The following is a 20,586-nucleotide window of genomic DNA, read 5'->3' on the forward strand; positions in this document are numbered from 1 at the left end:
TAGAATGAATTTAGAGTGGAAGTTTTTTATTCCTCTATAACTGGATTAAATAGGTTAAAAGGTCGTCCTTCATCACTGTGGGCTATTTGCTATATCTGTGCCTTCATTAATGATGGAACTGTGGTAATAAAAGTAATAAAAGGTTCATTTACTGTAATTAAGTATCAATTCCACAGAAGTTTTGATTTTACTTTTTAAGTTCATTTGCTGTGGATGCATCAGAAATAACAACTCAGTAATAAAGCAGTTAGGACAACTACACAGTCAGATGCTTTGCACACCTCAGTGCAGCGGTGGACATCATTTCTCTGATGATGATGTGATGATATGATATTTATCTTTGATCAGGTCCGCGGAAAGCGCTTTACACGCGCCGACATGCGCATTGGGAGGTAAACAGGTTGATGACTCGAGAGCCAGTTCAAACAAAACCCTCACCAACCGCAGCGTGAAGTGGACTAAAGGGTTTATCTATAATAGCGCAACAACGACGCCTTTATGCGCAGATATATGCGCCTTTTTTCCGCCTTTCTTCTGTTTTTGTAGGAGGCTCGCGTTTGTTTTTGACACAATGTAAATAAAGGCAGGTCACGTGACCGGCGGGGTATATTCGAGGCGGCACATAAACAGAGCAGCAGAGCCGTCCACCGGAGCGTTGAGGAGAGCAGCTCCTGGCGTCTGGGCTTTTTATTTTGTTGCGACTAACCGGCCTTTGAGGCTATAAGATTATTTCTTTCCGACTTCAGCTACAGTGTTAGCTAAGTTTGGAAAGGGGACAGCAGAAGAAACGCCGCGTTCTCTCTTGTTTTTGTGTCGTACGGTGGTCGCTGGGGTCGACCTCCTTTTACTCTACAAAAGAGGAGCTAGCTTAAATATAATCAAAATATAACCACTCGGTTGCTTTCGCCATTTGGACAGCTTAAAAAAAATGGATAATTCTCCACCTAAGAAGACATGCTGTGGTGAGATAACAGATAAATATGGACCTCCAGCTGTAACATGTCATGATGGTATTCTGACAGTTTCATGTTTTCCTCACAGAGTCCATCCGGGACTACTTCACGTCCGCTAAATTTCTTATTTACATGGGCCATGCTCTGTCAACATGGGTAAGTGAAACACTCAAACTATTATACACATATTATATTATATAAACCACATTATTGTGTGGTGTCCATCATGATGACAGGGGCTGTCTAACTAAATGTAGTACATGTGTTATTGTGTTACTGTCATCACAATACAAAATCATACGCTTTCCAGTTGTAGGTCACCACACAACACAGCTCTAAACAAATAGCTCCTATGCTGAACTTAGAGTATGTAAGCAGTTCATCTGCTGGAAGCAGAGAGGGATCTCATTATTTCTGCAGCACCTAAACCACATTTTCAATCCGCTGGTTGTCTTGAATGAAGTATCAGCTTGACCCATAAGTAATCAGAATTTGGATTTCCAGGGTGACAGAATGTGGAACTTTGCTGTGGCTGTGTTCCTGGTGGAGCTGTATGGGAACAGCCTGCTGCTCACGGCTGTGTATGGGCTGGTGGTAGCCGGCTCCGTACTCTTGCTGGGGGCCCTCATTGGGGACTGGGTGGACAGAAACCCCAGACTCAAAGGTAAAGCAGCAAACAATCACAGCAAAGTGGAGCTGTCATGGATAACCAGGCTGTTCTTGATACTACAGAAGGAGAAGTGGTACTTCAGTGTTGTACACATGTGTATGGTGTTTTCCTGCCTCGCTCGAACAGTAAAATGCACCTCTTGTTGAATGATTATCCAGAGGAATTTGGCAGAGACTCTTATTAGATTAATTCGGGGAGCGGGAACTGTAATCACCCATCTTGTGGAAGTGCTCCAATGAACTTGTGCATCAGACAGAATTCTGTTGTCTTTGATCAGATTTCTGTCCCTAATGCTGCTCGTGGTGTTTCCACAGTGGCCCAGACTTCGCTGCTAGTCCAGAACAGTTGCGTCATCGTGTGCGGGATCCTCCTGATGGTTGTTTTCCAGTTCAAAGAACAGCTTGTGGAGCTTTACAATGGATGGATTCTGGTAAGATCCCCCTCTTCTGTGCAGTCTCTTATATTATCAGCATGATGTGTAAAAATGCTTCTTCACTGGAAGCATTTTTATCCCATTTCTCAAGTAACAGTAGCACTTTGACCCCAGGACTGAAAGTTTCGTACTCATACTGATATATGCTCCCCACATCAATATAGCATATGGCTGCTTGAGCGGCAAATACTATTGATCATTCCACCGAGATAGATTTTGAGTAGATTTCTAGTTTTTATAACAGATCTATAGTAAATGTATTTTGAAATTGCGGTTAAAATTGTTTTGTAACCATAACTGTTAAATGTCTCTTCCTGAAGGAAAACAATACATCTGTGGGAAAGAGAGTTTGTTTTTCTGCAGGCTTGTTTACACTTGTTGAGCTATGTAACTCAACAATAGTCCCCTCGCTATCCCAGACCTCATTCTACAACAAACCCTGTCTGAGATACAAAATCAAAGAATGGACAGGTTTCTGTTTTTCAACAAAAGACTGCCTGTTGGCAGAATGCCTTTAACCTTGCCCTCTGCATTTGTCAGACGCCTTTGGGTTCTTCAGAGAAAGGGTGGCAGTTTTCACCATGTGGGAACATTTAGATGGACAGCTCAAGCTCAAGTTGGAGTGTGTGTGGAGGTGTAGACAGGTCTGTAACACAGAAGATGTAGTGTCCCGTTGAAGGCTGTGTAGTCAGCAGGTTCTCCCAGGCTTGTCACATGATAGAGAAAGAGGGTAGAGAGAGAAATGTTGTCAGGCCTGTTGGAAGTACTTCTGTTGCTATCCTGACAGTGCAGCTATGTGTCAGTGTTCACACATGTCAGCAAACACTATGGAAAGCAAGTTTTTTACAAGTTAGCCATTTGCTGTTTTAAAATTTAGTAGTAGGATACTACAGTCTAGTTGCTGCTGAACCTTAAGGTCACATGTAGAGTATAAACTTTTTCATACTTTTTATACAGTTATTAGCAATATTAGCTGTATTCTGTATTTCCAATCAAAAACACAATGTGTTTTGTTCAATATATTAACATTTAAATAAAAGCTATATATCAGATGTCATGTTTAAATGCACCACAGGTATATGTTGTTTCACTCAGTGATTTCAATGAATGTTTTTATGTAAAAGGGCATATGTTAGGGACTACATGATCACTGGGGATCGATACAAACTAGGTGAATGTCATAGGCTGCAGGACAGTGGAAGAGAGACTAAACCAAAACATGTCCATGGTAATGACACATGACCCACAGGGTGACAGTGCCACCCACCGAGTTGGTTCTGACAACAGCTTGGTCCTTTCTTGGTCCTTTTGTAGAATTGGGTGACAAAAAGAAAACCTATAACATTAATGCCCCTGTCCTCAGTCACAAAATAAATACTGATTTTTTTAGGAACCGTATGCTAATATGAAATATATCCTTATTCTGTCTACAGACAACTTGCTACATTCTTGTCATCTCCATCGCCAACGTTGCCAACCTAGCCAGCACAGCTACATCCATCACCATCCAGAGGGACTGGGTGGTGGTTGTGGCAGGTCAGGACAGCAGCAAGTTGGCAGGTCAGTATTTCTTACCCTCTGCTGGCTTATCATCGCATGTAGGCCTCATATGATTCCTTATCAGATGTGTCCTGTGGGCAGAACTTTGAACCCAAGATGCTGACTCACTCTCATTTTTTTTAAACTTTTATGTCCCTGCAGTTTCCCCTCAGTGTTATAAGCTATTTAACAGATTAGCTCACATGGTGCAAACACTTTCAGCACTTTGAACTTGGTGACCCCATCAATCTGCTGTGCTAGTACCTTATTGTAAAATCTGACTGAATTTAAGAGACTACAGGCAGCGTATTTTCTTTGACACCTATCTATAAATCAGTTGTAGAACGTAGTTAATATTGAGCTCTCCTTCTGTTGTTTTGACTAACAGACATGAATGCCACAGTGCGGATTATCGACCAGCTCACCAACATCTTAGCTCCCATGTTAGTGGGCCAGATAATGGCTTTTGGCTCCCATTTCATTGGCTGTGGCTTCATTTCTGGCTGGAACCTGTGCTCCATGTGTCTGGAGTATGCGCTGCTGTGGAAGGTCTTCCAGAAGACCCCGGCACTGGCTGTGAAAGCCGGACAAAAGGACGGGCAGCAGGAACTCAAACAGCTCAGCCCCAGCAAAGGTAACTACCAGAACTCAGTGGTTTGAAATTTAAGATGATTTTTAGTCTGTGTGACTGAATCTGTCTGCCCTCTCACAGAGTTGGAGAATGGTCAGAGTCCAGAAGAGTCATCTCAGCCATTAATGAATGAGACCTCAGCTGTGGCCCAGCCTGACTCTCCCAAGCAGCGTGGTTGTTGCTACCAGGTGACCGAACCCCTGCGCACCTTAAAGGCTGGCTGGGTGGCCTACTACAACCAGAATATTTTCTTTGCCGGCATGTCCCTGGCCTTCCTCTACATGACTGTGCTGGGCTTTGACTGCATCACCACAGGCTATGCCTACACACAAGGCCTCAATGGGTCTGTGCTCAGCCTGCTGATGGGGGCCTCGGCTGTCTCGGGCATCTGCGGCACTGTCGCCTTTACTTGGATTCGCAAGAAGTGTGGCCTGATCCGCACAGGCTTCATCTCGGGTGTGGTGCAGCTGTCCTGCCTCATGCTGTGCGTCGCCTCTGTCTTTGCCCCAGGAAGTTCCTTGGACCTTAGCGTCTCACCTTTCCAGGACCTTTACAGCCATTTTATGGGAGAGAAGGCCCTGCCCGAGGCCGACCACAGCCTCACCAGTGGGAACATCACTACTGATGCACCAGCTGAAGCGATGCCGCCTCTGCAGTCCTACATGTCTGTTAGTCTGCTGTTTGCTGGTGTCATTGCTGCTAGAGTTGGTGAGTAAAATATTTAATTCCTCTTCATATGGTTCCATTGAAAGGTACTAGTACTATGTCATGTTCCAAAGTGCAAATGGTTGTTGACATCCAAAGTTGGCTTGAAGTTTTATTGTAAAGGAAATTGTTGTTTGAAATTTAACAAATTATGACTTCCTAAAGTGATCCTAGCAGGTTAACGGGCTCATAACAGGCTAATATTTGCAACCTTTGATGCTGATAATTCCCTGCACAGCTACTGTTGAGTCCTAAAGTGGTTTTAAAGAGGTTATAAAAAATACCATCAGAGCTGACTGTTGATCTCTGCCTTCGTCCTGCAGGCCTGTGGTCTTTTGACCTGACAGTGACCCAGCTCATCCAGGAAAATGTGATTGAGTCGGAACGAGGTGTGATCAATGGTGTCCAGAACTCCATGAATTACCTCTTAGACCTTCTGCACTTCATCATGGTGATTCTGGCTCCAAACCCAGAGGCCTTTGGCCTTCTGGTCATTATCTCTGTTTCTTTTGTGGCCATGGGTCACATCATGTACTTTCAGTTTGCCTTCAAAAGTCTGGGCAGCCGCCTCTTCCTCTGCTGTTCACCAGAGCAGAAGATAGAGACGGAGGACAGCCCCTCACTTCCTACCACCGTCTAACCCCATTAAAGAGACTTGTCCTGGGTACATAAAGCCTTAGCCTGCACCCACATCTTATTTAGCTAACTAACTACTACTAGCTTAACTAACATCATTGCTTGTAGCATAATGCTAATGCTAAACCAGAGTATGGTAACTTAGCTGTGTGTGGCCATTAGTAAAGCATTAATTATTAGCAGAAGGAGATGAGGAGAAAGCTTACAGTCAGAAATTAATCTGTAACACATTAAACATTAGTTAAGGCACAGCTTTGAGTCAGGGAGTCAGGTGAGAGCACTTTCATCTGTGTTAAGATAAAAGACCAGGAACCATCACATATGTGCTCCACTTTGAGTCAGGTGATACAGTACTGTAAAATATTCTCCTAACAGCATGGATCTAGTTTTCAAAGGTGCTTCAGCTAACAAAATGGTGTAGAGAGGGAGAAATCTTGCAGGGAAGAAGCAGGCACTGAGGCTTTAAGACAGTCCCTCCTTTTGCTTGACTCTGGCCTCTCACAGAGTTCACTGGTGCTGTAGGTGTTCACTGTTTTCCAGTGGCTTATATATGCATGTATGAGGAGCAGGACGTCTTCCTCCAGAGGAAGGAAGACTCCTTTTTATTTAACCAAACAACAGTGGGATCTAGTCTCTTTAATAGTTGTAAGGGTTACACTTTAGTCTGTATTTATTTAGGAAATACAGATGGTGGTTTTTATAATAGTTGTATTATCAGTATTGTGCTTATGTTTGTGTCCTATGAAACAAATCCTATGCACCCTTATCAATAGCTCTCAGTTACCAAAGTCTATATATGGCATAAAAGGAAGTGAGGGAAACCAATTTCTGTCAGAACCATTCCAAATATATATTTTTACACTCAGTACCAGTAATACAACTTTATTATATCTGAATATTTCTGAACCCACTTGCAGATTGTACTTAAATGTTCTTGTAGTTTACATTAATAGCGTCCTTTTGTCGCCTTTTTTGATTTTTATGTTTTAAGTTCTCAAGAATGATTTTTTTTCAATCGCGATTGTTGTTACTCAGGCACTTTAAGTGATCAACGTCTGTCATTACCCCTGTGATCAAGCATTGGATCAATATTCTTTGCACAAAGGCTGAAGTCCTGACTCTCCCCTCCCACATATATATCCTATACTGTCTCTGACAGTCCACCTTGTGGTTTTCAAAAAAGGCACATATAGCAAATCTCAGAACCATGTTCATGAGAAAGAACTGTACTACTGGAAACCTCTGCAGTTTTTACCTCATTTAAAAAAAAGTTGTCGTTAAATCTTAGTCAGCATCTCTAATCAGTGCCTCCAAAGGTAAAAACCACACATGTTCACCAGACCATGTAAGACTGCAGTAAAAACAGTGGTTCATTTTAATGCTAATTAATTCAACTCACCATGTAAAGAGGAAAGAAAAATATTTACCTGTACCTGATGTCTGTCATTAATGCTGCCTTACTGGACAACTTGCCTTGACAGCTGGTAAACGCACACACATGGCAATGGTAAGGCTGGCCGCACCTCGCACAAGGAAAAAAAAAAAATCTAGCCAGTCTTCCCAAGATTTCCGTCACGGGGGGAGAACTGTTTGAGTTGGAAACCGACCTAGCCATGCCAGATGTTGGAGAACAGAGGGCCACTTTTAGCGGTGCATTCTCATGAAAACCGAAGGAGACGTGAGTGAGTCGGGGTGTCTGCAGGTGCCGCCATGAGATGCAGACTCACTGGAAGTAGACCTTCATTTTCACGTCCCACTGGTATTTAAACCTTAGACTGAGTCTGGGCATGAGAACAACAGCACCAGCTGTTAAAATGGCTGGTCTGCTGATTCAGGAATACCACACATGGCAATAAACATATATATATATATTAATGTAAATAATATTATGTCAATATACACATAGCTTGATGTACAATTGTTTTTTTATGGTTTACAGTTTTGCTGTTTGTCTGGAAGCTTTTGTTTGTTACAGTTTTATATACCTAGTGTAACACATTGTGATTTTTTTTAATTTGTGGATAAATACTTTTCCCCCACTGTAATCTCTCCATATATACTGAATATATCAGTGTTATCATACATAAAGAAAAGCTTCATAAATCACATTACATTTTTGTTTAATAACTGCACTCCACAGAATATGAGGATGTTGGTATTTCTTGTATTGCATGAGGTGTCTTAAATAAAAAAAAAACCTTTACAATCACTAGCTTCAAAAATCCTCTGGTGTGTGTGTGTGTGTGTGTGTTACATTGGTCGGGATCTCTGCTGCTGCTGCTGTGTGAGGTCACATACCACAGCAGTGTTAGCAGCTAATTTCCACACTGGAATCCCTTTTCTTTAGCAGCCAGCATTAAACTGACTGACTTTAAGCTGAGCTGGGTGACCTGAACATGCAGGCCTGCTGAAAAGACAAAGACTGACCTGATTTGTATGATACAAGCAGGAGAGAAAGAGGGCTTCATCCTAAAAGTGTGTTTGTGGACTTTGACACAGCATTTTAAATTAATTTTATTTAATGTGTGATGTGTGCACTCAAACTTAGCCTATATTACCACTTGAAGAGATTTACGTAACACCAAATACCAGAGCACTGCTAATCACTAACACAACTCATGAGGCTGCATGAGTATGCAGGCAGTTTTTTTCTCTTTGTTCTCACATCTTAACAGTTCTTTTCTTCAAATATCTGCGAATGTGATAGAGGTTTATTCCCACACTCAAATTAGATGTAGATATATATAGTGTGAAGTTGTGTTCTTTAAAGTAATTCAGTTGACAATGGTCTTTTATGCTAAAATTTGCAGTAAGATTACTAAAATAAGTTGTGCTGTGTCAGACTGTCACATATCAGTAAAGGGCAGGAAGGCCTCATATGCTGTGAGAAGAGGCCTGATTGCAGCGAAAGTCCAATGTCTACACAGACAGGAACTGTGACTGCTGATAAGTGCCATACAGTACAGTACCGATAGCGTCTCTTCGATTCCACTATCATGTAAAAACAATAGTAAGTCAAGTTAACACTCGAGTGTTCTGTGGAAGTTTCCAGGAAAACCTTTTATAGTCATTTCAAAGGAGACATCATTAATATTAACTGGCACCAAAGCTGATAGAAAACACTGGTGTTAAAGAGTCTTATCTTGCTCATGCATTAGAACATGTTCAGTATAAGATCATTAAATTTGCCACAAGCAAGAAAAAGTTTTTTTTTGTTTGTTGAGTTCAAACTATTATTCCCATTTTGGGAAACTGTTGTGGAACTGTTTCCCAAAAATATCAAACTATTAATTTAAACAAATAAAGAGTATAAAGGGCTGACTTGTCTATGATGAATCTGTTTAAGTAAATCTTTAGCTGCCACTTAAAATAGATTTTAGTTACATTTCAGAGGAAATCCTTTTCCTTTTATAGTTGCAGGTCAGCTTCATAATCTTTACACCACATCAATACGACACAGATAGAGCTTACAACTTGATAAGGACGTATATGGCGACCCAGTTTGATCCCCCGTCAGTGGAAAATGCAGTACCTGTAAAATCACGAGACAAAATAACAGCAGCATGAGGCCCAACCAGAGCATCGGATCGAGAGAGGAACCGAAAAATGCTTAAAGTGCAGTTATTTCCAACCCTGGGAACAAACCATGACCATCGAAGAAAGCTTACTAAGGACTGGTTACTCTGCAGAATCTGATTTTACAGCACCAATAATGAGCTTTTTCAAGGTCCCCGTCACTCAGCACTAACTTTACTGTTCAGGATGTTCAAGAGCAGCTTGTGAATGTCATCATATCTTAAACCTTCAGAAAGTGTCACAGTTCACCTGTTTATACAACGTGTGCATAACCTTCACCCACACTATGCACAATTACATCACAATAATGAAAAGGTGAGTGGACTATTGAATACCCTATGTGAGGGTTGAGGCAAAGCTGGGAGCGTAAAGAAAGACTGAAACATGTTCTCTAAATTTGAAACTAGAAAGGGGAACACGCATGCAGTGTCAATAAAAAGTTCTCATTCAGTCTTTACATGGATCAACAACAAGTAATGACACAAGACTATGTTCTGTCATTGCAGCATTAGGGGTGCTGCAGATGTTTCTCCGTGGTGATGGAGACTACTGTGCTCTTTTGCATCTAGTCTGCGACATTAGTCACCCTTTACTCTTTTCTCAAATACTACTGGCAGCTTTGAAGTCAGCCTGATAGCTCGTTTGTATAGAGGCATGCAGAAATTAAACAAACATCATCACCTGGCCACCTAAAGAACACCAAATGATCGTGTTTCAGTGGTCTGCACCCAAAAACAAATCCTGCAAAAGCACTTAAGAAAAGTGTACTGTGAGTTGAATCTGAATCCAGACCTCAATTCAGTCCAGAACTCTGGCAGGAAACCAGCTGCTGACTCATCAATCACTGTACAAGAGCCCCAGCAGTGTTAGAGAAAGGGCTGCAGAGAGATCTTATTGTTTGAATAACACTTACAGACTTGTCTACACGGAACTGAAGCTGCCAAAGCGGAAAATACTTGTGCAAGCACCAATAATTGTTTCCACAAGAAATCCACTTTTATTAGTTGGTATAAAACAATAAAAGACTATGGCAATGGATCTGTATGAGTGTCTTTGTATATAGTCATGTTTATGAATCCAGGAGTTCTGAGAGCCAGCTGTGGTCGACTTTCTTCAGCCTCCTCAGTTCCCTACTCTGAGCTTTTGTCAGGGTGGGAGCAGCCAACTCTGCAGCCAGGCCTGACCCTGATGCCTGCTCTGGTCTCGAGGCACTAGATTCCATTTCCTCCTCTGAAGAATCCTCTTCCTCTTTTTCACTCTCCATTTCCTCCTCTGCATGTTTCTTTTCCTCCCTGAGGCCATAAGAACACACATGGGGAAAAAATGAAACGTGAGTTTCCATATTTTCAGAGATAAAAAACAAATACTCCCATGTGTACTGGTTAGAGGAGGCTGAGTCATGTGAACTCAGCAGTGTTTTTGTCAAGTCATCGTGACGGTGAGAATATTAAATGAAGCTAGGGTCGAGGAGCTTTTTTAAATAAGTGAATTACCTGTTGTCTGTGACAGGGATGAGCAGAGACTGTAGGAACATGGAGCAGAGGAAAGTGGTGGAGGGCAGGACGTGGGCTGGGGTCTGCAGAAGCTGTTAAAACAACAACAGTCATGTCATTGTTGATGCAAGTCACCACTAAGTGAACATGATCCATGCGTGACTGAACTGCTGACCTCTTTGATAGCGACAGAGCTGTGAGGCAGAGGCGCTCTCTCCGATGACTGGCTGCTCACTGCGTCTTGATCTTCCTGTTGCTCCTGCCGATGTTTCCCCAGCAACAGGTAGAACGGCGTCATGGCAACACTGTCATCAATTACAAGCTTGGAGAGAAGAAGAACAATAAGAGGTTGGAGTAAAGAAACAGAGAGTGCATTTGTTTTAACCTGACTAAACCAGAACAGAGAAAACAAAACCTGCATAGATCAGCTAACACCTCTTTTATTGGACATTTTACCACCTCCTGCCAGTTCCTGTAACTCAAGACGAACACAATAAACTGAGTTTTCACTTATCCGCTGTGCTCCCTTCATAAGAAAACACAAAACAGCAGAACAAGCATCAGGCCTTTTGTGTTTTCCTTTCCTGTTGGCTGATCACTGTGCACATGCCTGCTGTCTATCAGGTATTCAAGGAACAAGCAACAACCTTGTACTTGTAATATGAGAAGTAGTGAACCTCACCTGTTTGCTGGAAGCCATCAGCCTGTCCTCCTCTACTTTGGTGATGAATGTCATGAGGTCCTGGAGAACGACAGAACAGCTCAATATGGCCATGTTCACATTACAAACCACATCGATCAATTCTGATTCTTTAGACTTTTTCCTGTCTAAATGGTTCACATGCGGCTCTGCCACAAATCAGGTATATATCCCATTTTTTCAGCTTTGACTTGCTTCAACATTGAAGGAAACCATTACCTTTGACACCTATTCATATTATCATTATCATCTTTCTACATTTTGCAGATCTGGCACTAGACTCAGAATCAGCTCCCTATAGGTATTTGTCAACTCTTGGAACTAGGTTCAGATCATTCTGCATTTATATTTCCTTGCAGGACAGGACTCACCAGGATTTCTATGTGATAATCAATCATAGATCAATATGTCTCCTCTCTCTATCTATACCCAAACAAGCCATCAGTCTATCTTCAGTCTTCCTTTGCTCTGCTGTTCATTGTGTGGCTTCTGCTGGGTCCATAGACTTTTGTGAGTTTAACATATCATCATGAAAGCCTGTCCTGTAGTGTTCAGGGTCACTTTTTTGACCCTGAAAAAATGGTCTTTTTACATTATTCTGTAGCTTCATGATGTGCTGTTGCAGACTACTTGCAGTTAGCATTCAGCATTCTTTGCTACTGCACACTATTTGAAATCATTCTCAACTCTCAGAAAGCCCCACCTTATTGAAGGGGTAAAACAGTCTCACTACACTGCATTTAGACTATGTGGAGCTGTTCCATATTAGACCAGAACTGTCTCCCCGTTCTTTGTGTTATAGTCACCTTCCCTTGACATATAGTGTTAAAGCAGTATTCCCACAAGTTGTTCTTTTCCATTAATGACACATATGATCCACTCTAGTTCATGTTTTTTCCAGCAGTGTAATTTACCATGTGCTGTGTGAGAAAGTACAGCTGAGAGCGGTTGAGCCACTGGCTGCTCTCCTCGCAACTCTCCAGCATCTCCTCCCTTGGGGCGAATACAGCATGCGTCACCCTCCCTGAGCACACAGCCTTTTGGGAAAACAGCGGCCGAGGCTCACTGGGCTTGAAAACAAACACTGGCAGCAGAGAAGACAGAAAACCAGCAATAAATAATTAACAGAGCTGATGGGTAGGCGTCGATTAAGGGACTAATGGGCACATAAGAATTTCCGGGTCAAAGCCCTGGCACACTGACAACAGAGGCCAAAGGAATATGATACTGGCATTATTCCGGAATACACCACTCGTTAATGTTGCTGACAAACGTTTCTCTTGAAAACTTAAACAGAACAAAGTGGTACAAAGAGCAGTCATTACAGCCCTGCTAACAGTTCTGTGGTTGAGTATTGATGAGCACTTCTTAGCACAAATGCCTCAACTATTGGAGGCACTGCTTAGAAAATGAAGACTGCCAACTTTAGTGATCACACTGAGTGGCTATAAAGTGTGGCTCGGTCTGACAAAACAGAAAAGAAAAAAAAATGCTTTCCATGCATTATTTTAACTTGTAACAGTTTTGAGCTTACAGTCGGTACATCCACTTTCACAGCAGAAGGCCACCATGTTCTCAGAGAGGGGGTCAGACAGCAGCAGGCTGACATCCATGGAGGTGCTCCACTCCACTGCCAGACAGGACAGGACATAGAGGATGATGAGGAACAATTACTGCTGTGTGTGCAGCCTGATTTTAGGAGTAAATTATTTTAGTATCAATAAACAGTAAGGCATGTGCCGGTGTCTTACAGGAGCAGGTGAGGAGGTTCCAGCAGCAGAGCAGACTGCTGTCTGTGGTTCCAAGCAGATACTTGGAACAGCTCAGCCGTCCAAAACAAAGATCCCTGATGGAGGGGGGGAAAGTCCTTTTAGTTTTTCTATGTCTGTAAAGAATCTCAGCCAACCAGCCCCACACACCACACATATTTTACAGGATTATCTTTTGCAGAGGTTTCCACTTTGGGGCCTTCAAATGGGAACATGTAAGCAGGGCTGAACACCTACCAAGAACCCAGGAAAAAAAATCTGTCTGGCAGAGAATAATAAAGGCCTTTACAGACTTTCAAATGTTAACTGCTTAAAAGTGTCATTGAAAGCCAACACAAAATATAATGAATACAAAGATGTGGCCAAATGTTGGAATTAGTGAGGAGGAAGTCAGGCACTTGACACAGCTCTCTACATCTATAGGTGGTAGTTATGTAAGGGGCACCGAGCAGCTGTCAAAACAGCTGACCATTAACATCTTCCCGTTTTCCTCAACTTGGAAGTTGTTCAGCACCCAAACTACACAAAAGAGGCTTTCTGCGAATGATTGTTTTTTTTAGAGTTTTAGACGGAGTCAGATCATTGGTTACACATTACTACTACAGACGATCTTACGTTCTTATAACAGGAAACACAAATAAACGTCTTTTACAAAAGAGACATTTTCTATGGTCGTTTATGGGCATGTTCAGAATCAACCTCCATTTATAAATGAACTGCAAGTCCTGTAAGCTGTGTTTATTTCAGAAATGAGGTACAGTAACTAGCCACAGTAGTTTCGTGTCCTCAGTGACCTTTTGTAAGCAGAGGGGACAAGAGACAACATTTCTGAGACTCCAGCAACATTGTAAAACTGCAGCCTGTTCTTATGTTCAACAGGCTTCTGCCCAGCTGGTTCCACCTCCTGTCTGCTGTGAGAAACTACAGTTTGGACTTCTGCCACAAAGGACATTTAACTGATTTAACAATACCCTTCACTGAGGAGCCCTGACGGCAGACAAGACATTGAGGTGTCCACTGTTACATGCGTCTTCGTGCTGTGACTTGTAAAATGTGTCAGATTGTTTGGGATTGTTTGTTATATCTGCCACAACCTGAGAAATCACCTGCTTAACATTGTTTAGGCTCCCTTAATGCCATTAAAAACAGCCCTGACCTCTCAATGCTAGGGTTGGGCGATATTGGCAAAAAAATTAATCAAGATTAATTGTGGCATTTAGCCGATAACGATTAATTGATGACAATTGCACTTACATATTTTTGACTCTAAATTGGCACAGTGTTCTAGCATGATACTGACAAATCATCAGTCACGTTAACTACTTCATTCTAACAGGTTAAGCTGGCGAGTAGTGATTAGGCACAAACCAGCCATGGAAATATGTATTGATAACAGATGCACAAACTGCTTCAAAATAACAATGAAGCAAACATTTAGTAACTTTGTTCTTCAAATGTTCTTATCTTAAGGTCACAGAGCAGTGCAGCATATCAACATTAAAATTAAACAGGCCAAGTTCAGAAAAGTTCAGAAAAGTCACATCAGTGATTATTTCAAGTTAATAAACGTGTCTGTGCAAATGAACCTGTGACTGGAATATGTCCCAGACTAGTGCATGTTTTCACTCAGACTGTAGAACAGCAGCAGAAAAAACAAACAAACCGGACAATTCCACATTTAAATGTATGTCTGTGCAAGTCAACCTACGTTACGTTCTTCCAGCGCTTAGTTTGGTCGTAAGCAGCACAATGACTAAACGTATCACGGATTCTCGGCTGAGTGAAATTCTTTCCAATATCTGCTGGAGGAGACTTCGCTGTTGTAATGTTTCCCATCTAGCTGTGGAGTCCGTAAATAAAGATCGGAGTTCGTAATCGGTGACAGTTTTTCTGACGATTAATTGCACACGATACGATTTTGCACAAGCCTACTCAATGCATGGTCACAAAGACTCTGAAGGTGTCCTGGGGTATGAGGCACAAACACCTTGGCAGTAAATACTTAAATTATGCTAATACTCAATGATTTCAACTTTGAAGTGGGTCCCTTTGCAGCACTCATTTTGAGCACATCCCATTACTGAAAGATTTGGTGAATGTTGAGCAAGCAATACTACCAGTCTACCCATAATTCACCCTGCTGCCATTTCCACAGGCAAACAATGCACACACACCCACGATCTAAAAAAAAAAAAACGTCCTTCTAGTGTTTGCTCTAATGATCATATTCACATATTTTGGAGGGTATGCACTGCCAGCTTTTCACCATAGCTAGCACCGAGCTCTTCTCTGCCAAAGTGGCATCATGCTCATGGTCTACATTCGACTTGGTATGTACTAACCATTGCATACCAGCAACACACAATGTGATCCATAGCCATTCTTATACTCCTACACCATGTTGATGTCTGGGCACATATGTGCGTGCATATACCTGATGGCTCCTGGTGGCTGGGACAGAGTTGTCAGGAGCTCCCAGGAGGCCGGGCTCCACACAGTCACCACCTCCTGAAAGCTTACGGCTAACAGAGAGCCATCAGCTGAGAAACAGCAGCATTTAGGCACCAGGCTGTGATAGGCTCCAACAAAATCACACGACCAGGAAGGGCCTTCTTCTGCCAACCCATTCAAGAGGAAAGAGAGGGGAGAGACAGACACCAGGAGAGTTGGGTTACTGAGATACAGATTAACCTGTTATTCAATCTGATGTGTTGAAAAGCTAGAAGGTTAGAGCCTGACACCAACACAGTGACTGGATTTCTATGAATGTGCAAAGTCATGTAGTCTAGTTAAAGGTTCCACTGCATGACACGGCTAACAGGATAGTCTGGTCTGGTCATTACAAGTGAGTAAAGGAATACGATAGCTTCATCTTGTATTTCCTTGCTCACGCATTTATTTTAAAGATAAGCTGAACTGATAAATAAACTGATCTGACCTAAAATGTTTTATTATTATCTATTAAGACCCAGATTATAGTTTGAATGGTGCCATTCTTTTAATGTTGTAAAAATCTGTCTGACCTGCAGACAGTTAGAGGATATCACACAACAGTTAAGACTTCAAAAAAAGTTTTGCCTTTTGGTCAACTACAACATCATACAGAACACTTACCCTCTGTGTGGGCCGCTGCAGCCAGCTGCCAGGCTTTGAAGTGTCCGTCCTGGCTGGTGGAGACCAGCATGGTGGTCTGGCAGTCTGCATCGTGGCGAAAGCACATGGCTGTAATCCGGGCATCGTGGGGGGTCGAGATAGTTGTGTTCAGCACAAAGCTGCACCGTTGTGGTTAAGGATGGAAAAAAACTATTACTAAACCATTTTTATTATTATAGGACAAACACTTCTAGACTGGACTGACTCCCCAGCATAGGGAAACATCTCTCCCAGTTAAGACGCTCATACCTCTGTGTTTGTTCATCAAATGCCCAAAGCTTCAAGTTAATCTCCAGCTCAGCACCTTTCTGTTGTCTTTCTTCTACAGTCGCTAAGCAGGAGCCAGAAGCATCAAATGCTGCTTTGACCACTTCAAACTGGTCCAGGCCCAGTTCATGAATGTACTCCTGCTGCACTATGTCCAGCTGTGAGAAAACAATGACAGAATTTTTAGAGCTAACCCAAAAAAATCACTGCTGTGTTTCTATAATTTCAGTGGTGAAGTCATATCATAAAATGCATGGATCAAATGTTATACCTATTTCCAGTTTGATGTAACATTCATAGTTTAGTTATAAGGACGAGTGCTTACATTGTACAGCAGCTTGTCTCTGTGGAGTGAGTAAAACTGCAGGTGTCCAGGTTTTCCATTCAGCACCAAAGCTTTGCTGCGTGGGTCCACAATCAAGTCTGTCTTGACACTTTCTCCTGCACCAGGACACAGAGTACACATGCAGAGTTACCCAACAGGCTCAAACACTCAAATAGCTCTGAAATATAACTTGCATATTCACAGACACCCTGAATCCAAGGTTCCAAAGCTCCCTATGTACTACGTGCTGACAGATTTGTACTTGATACAAAGCAACCAAAAAGGGTTCGTTTGATCTCCCTGTTTCCAACTCTAAACAAAACACAATGAGTCTCAGACTTGCTTTCCAGGAACTGCAAAAGCTATTTGTGAGATATACGTTTATTATTTATGAGCCCATACAGCACGTTTATGATGACTCTACGTGCTGTTGCCACCTACAGTCAGTACTCACCTTTGACCAGGCCCTGAATGACAGCAGACACTTTTACACAACTCTGGATGATCGAGATCTCTAAAGAAGAAGACACACATAGAGATAAGTCACTGAAGACACTCGACATAGATGTACCAGCTACAACCACTACTGCAAATGAATGTCGTTTGTACAAAATTATCCACTGAATGATAATTTTAAAACGAAAGTCCTTAGCTGAATTTCCGCCATGGACAACCGTTTGTACTCTGTGTGTGATAGAGGCTCTTACTGTTGTCACTGTGTGATGTACAGAACAGTGCTCCATCAGGAGACACAGCGATGTGTGTGATGGCGGCACCCAGACGGGGCAGGAAGTCCCGCTGGCTTTCTTGGTTGTATCTCCATTGGACAAGCACCGACTCCACACCTCCACTCAGCAGGTTGGTGCCTGGTAAAACAAAAGCAGACATTTGACACATTCCGCCTTGACTACGTCCCCCCGAAAAACTATTTCTGCCCTAAAATAAGGCTGCATCACAGCATCTGTTGGTTAAATATGTCCTTGCAGGGCTGCAGGTTTTTTTGTTTTACACACACAACCTCTCTCTTGGCCTGTACACACACACACTCTTATGCACACTCAACACCTCACAGGTACGTCCATTAGGACAGGCTTTATCTTAGTCGTTTAGGTTTTGTCTAGTGACCCCCCCTCCGGTCTCACACCCACACACCCCCTAACGGCATAAATACCTTCTGGAGTGAAGCACAGGGAGCTCACAGCACTGTGGTGCCAGTGCAGGGTGGAGTATGTGTATTCCTTCTTGTGGTTAAAGTTTCTCCTGAATGGATGAACAGTAGAAGATTAAATAATACGCTTTACAAAAGAAAAACAATAAAGCTATAAACAGGTGAAATCTATACAAACAATCCAACATAGTCAGGTCTATACTCATGCTGAGTGGAGTTCACTGGTGCTTCTGTCAGCACAACACACAAAACAAGTCAGCAGTAGATTGCCTAGACTAAATAACTGCTCAGAATAATCAACACCCTGTCTGTGTGTGCAACAGTGAACATGCTTCAAGGTCTTACCACAGGCGAATCTTGCCATCCTCATGACCTGTGGCAATGCAGTCATCTTTTGGATGACATGCTACACATGTGAATGTGTTCCTTCCTCCCTTCTTGTTGTCTTCTTTGAGAGAAAACCTAAAAACAAACACAAGATTGTCATCTTTATGACCCTTGTCACAACTTCACTCCTGTTTGTGTCAAAGTTTGCTCACGTGTAGGACTTCTCCTTCCTGAAGAAGTAGACTTCCATCTGCAGTCCTTTAACTGAAGCAAGATATTCCCCCTATGAAGAAATTATTCATTATCACAAGAGCAGCAAGCCTGAATTACAGCATATTCTGGAAAAATCTGGGCTTGTAATGCATTAAGCTCTCATATAGCACCATTAATATTCGAAAAGAACAAATACAAATCAAACTAAAGCTAAATAGCTCTATAAGGCAACAAACATCTTTAGATAATTTTGAAATGGCTGTTTTGTTGGTGGCAGTAGCTGTGATGTGCGTACCCCTTGACCAAAGGCTGTGGCTGCTGGTTTGGAGCTGACGTTGCTGAGCACAGCAGAAAGTTCTCGGGTCTCCACCAGCTGATCTCCACTCTGTGGCAGATGAACCGCAACCAGCTGGAATAACTCTACACACATACACACACACACACAGTCAGCTTGTTACATATTCTTATCCCCTGACCTTTATTCCAGTTTCTGCTTCCCACACAAAAAGACCCTGCAGTAGAAGGCATGTGAAACCTACCAGATCTTTTGTCAGTGAGCTTGGGGGTAATGATGAAGATGACTCCTTCATGTTTTGCTGATGCATAGAGGGAGCAAATTGGGTATCCAATGACATAAGTCTGGAAGAGATGACACATTTAAAAAAAACACACTGGAACCCTTCCTCAAACTTTACTTCAGGTGACACTATTATGCATCCATGGGCTTGGAGAAGCAGGAAAAGTACACAGCCTTAATACACAGCCCTAAACCCTCCACTGCAGCATATAAGCAAATAAAGAGAGGGCAAGTATGTGGGTGGTGAACTGTTGGATGAGCTGAAGTGAATGCAGAGAACGGAGGAACAAATTCTACCTTAATGAGAATACCATCTGTGAAGTCCCAAAGTCTGACAGTGCCATCTGCTGAGCAAGAGTAGACCTGCACAGGAACACAAGCTGCATGTTAACTCCTTCATTAACATAAAATCATATGACCTAGATATTTTTCAAGAATATCAAACTGTCATTAAGCTTTGCTTAAAAAATTACTGCAAACACAGGCAGACCAAAATCACATCCAGTGCAGTTTACAAATAATTAAGTAGTTCAAATGGAACCAAAAACTAAACACCTAATAATGTACCAGCTGCCAATACATCAACTAATGTTGGGTGTATTTCTCGGCATAGGCATGTATGCAGGCCTATTTTTTTTAACAGAACTTAATGCAGAAAAATATGTTATAAGCGTCAACTCCATTGTTTACAAGACGTGCAGCAGCACATGGAGCACTGCTCATGCCTTAGCGCGGTGGGAAGAGTAACTGTCTTCAGTGTGGGGTGGCTGTAGTAGTGTGTGAAATACAAAGCGGTGAGGAAGCTGTACCTGCAGGTGGTTGGAGGGTCTGAGCAGCACACCTGTCACCAGGTCGGTGTGTCCCTGCAGGTTGTGGATACACTCCTCTGTGGAAGTGCTGAACACCTTCACACACTCTCCTGAGGCACACAGCAGAAACCTACACCAACACCAACCATGTGTTTAACAAAGCAACGGAGAAACAGTCAGTCAGTTTCCATGGTAAAACTGTTATATTTAGTTACAGGTACACAAAGTGAGAGTGTTTCGCAGAAGTCACAACATGGGAAATATCTAACAGCTAGTAGCTAAAATGCTAACGGCTAGCACAGACATGTAGCTCTCTAGCTAACAGAAAATGAAGAAAAACACTAAACTCTCTCACACCAAACACAAAAAAACATTCAGGCTAAAAGCACACGCTGACCTTGAATCATTGGTAACGACAGGCTGCCTGAAGTTAATTATACTGCCACCTCGGTGAACCACGCGGATATCTGCGTGTTCAACCATGTTTTTACCGGAGTCAACTTTCACCTCTGACCGCTGCTCTTTCCTCTGCAGCCCCGCGTTACGTCTGTGGCGGCGCTTTACCGCCCTCTGCTGGACGGGAGTGTCCCTACAGACGCAGTTTTGGGAGCATTTATCGGACCCGGTTTATAGTGGCAGGAA

General features: G+C 42.5%; 2 protein-coding genes across 4 annotated transcripts; one reads left to right on the plus strand and one right to left on the minus strand.

Annotated features, from left to right (window-relative positions):
* Nucleotides 1-421: 421 nt before the first annotated feature.
* On the plus strand, nucleotides 422-7,770 carry slc40a1 (solute carrier family 40 member 1). 2 transcript variants are annotated; one of them, XM_028393231.1, is made up of 8 exons: nucleotides 422-962; nucleotides 1,042-1,109; nucleotides 1,458-1,617; nucleotides 1,938-2,053; nucleotides 3,490-3,616; nucleotides 3,984-4,229; nucleotides 4,308-4,934; nucleotides 5,255-7,770. In XM_028393231.1, exons 1-8 carry the CDS (start codon nucleotides 929-931, stop codon nucleotides 5,569-5,571), a joined length of 1,695 nt encoding a protein of 564 aa, XP_028249032.1. In that variant the 5' UTR covers nucleotides 422-928; the 3' UTR covers nucleotides 5,572-7,770. The 2 variants fall into 2 exon arrangements, with proteins under 2 accessions (XP_028249032.1, XP_028249033.1); XM_028393232.1 differs by lacking the exon at nucleotides 1,458-1,617 and having other exon boundaries at nucleotides 425-962.
* A 2,344-nt stretch (nucleotides 7,771-10,114) lies between these two features.
* wdr75 (WD repeat domain 75) lies at nucleotides 10,115-20,476 on the minus strand. Of its 2 annotated transcripts, none has more exons than XM_028394485.1 (21): nucleotides 20,342-20,476; nucleotides 19,945-20,074; nucleotides 19,433-19,498; nucleotides 19,098-19,197; nucleotides 18,854-18,978; nucleotides 18,558-18,628; nucleotides 18,364-18,480; nucleotides 18,022-18,110; nucleotides 17,558-17,716; nucleotides 17,305-17,364; nucleotides 16,851-16,966; nucleotides 16,508-16,683; nucleotides 16,220-16,377; nucleotides 15,540-15,717; nucleotides 13,088-13,182; nucleotides 12,871-12,966; nucleotides 12,251-12,420; nucleotides 11,319-11,378; nucleotides 10,812-10,958; nucleotides 10,637-10,728; nucleotides 10,115-10,435 (listed from the first exon to the last, which is right to left on the minus strand). In XM_028394485.1, the coding sequence occupies exons 1-21, from the start codon at nucleotides 20,425-20,427 to the stop codon at nucleotides 10,213-10,215; spliced, it is 2,514 nt and encodes an 837-aa protein (XP_028250286.1). In that variant the 5' UTR covers nucleotides 20,428-20,476; the 3' UTR covers nucleotides 10,115-10,212. The 2 variants fall into 2 exon arrangements, with proteins under 2 accessions (XP_028250286.1, XP_028250285.1); XM_028394484.1 differs by having other exon boundaries at nucleotides 15,540-15,720.
* Nucleotides 20,477-20,586: the final 110 nt, after the last annotated feature.

The sequence above is a fragment of the Parambassis ranga genome, chromosome 21 (assembly GCF_900634625.1).
Source record: "Parambassis ranga chromosome 21, fParRan2.1, whole genome shotgun sequence".
Lineage (NCBI taxonomy): Eukaryota > Metazoa > Chordata > Actinopteri > Ambassidae > Parambassis > Parambassis ranga.

Excerpts from the sequence above, each read along its gene's own strand:
- slc40a1 (XM_028393231.1), top strand. The coding sequence starts at position 929 with ATGGATAATTCTCCACCTAAGAAGACATGCTGTG. Across the intron at positions 2,054-3,489 it reads TTTACAATGGATGGATTCTG|ACAACTTGCTACATTCTTGT; the intron begins GTAAGATCCCCC and ends TTCTGTCTACAG. Across the intron at positions 4,935-5,254 it reads TGTCATTGCTGCTAGAGTTG|GCCTGTGGTCTTTTGACCTG; the intron begins GTGAGTAAAATA and ends TTCGTCCTGCAG.
- wdr75 (XM_028394484.1), bottom strand. The coding sequence starts at position 20,427 with ATGGTTGAACACGCAGATATCCGCGTGGTTCACCGAGGTGGCAGTATA. Across the intron at positions 18,979-19,097 it reads GCTCACTGACAAAAGATCTG|AGTTATTCCAGCTGGTTGCG; the intron begins GTAGGTTTCACA and ends GTATGTGTGTAG. Across the intron at positions 16,967-17,304 it reads CATTCAGGGCCTGGTCAAAG|GAGAAAGTGTCAAGACAGAC; the intron begins GTGAGTACTGAC and ends GTCCTGGTGCAG.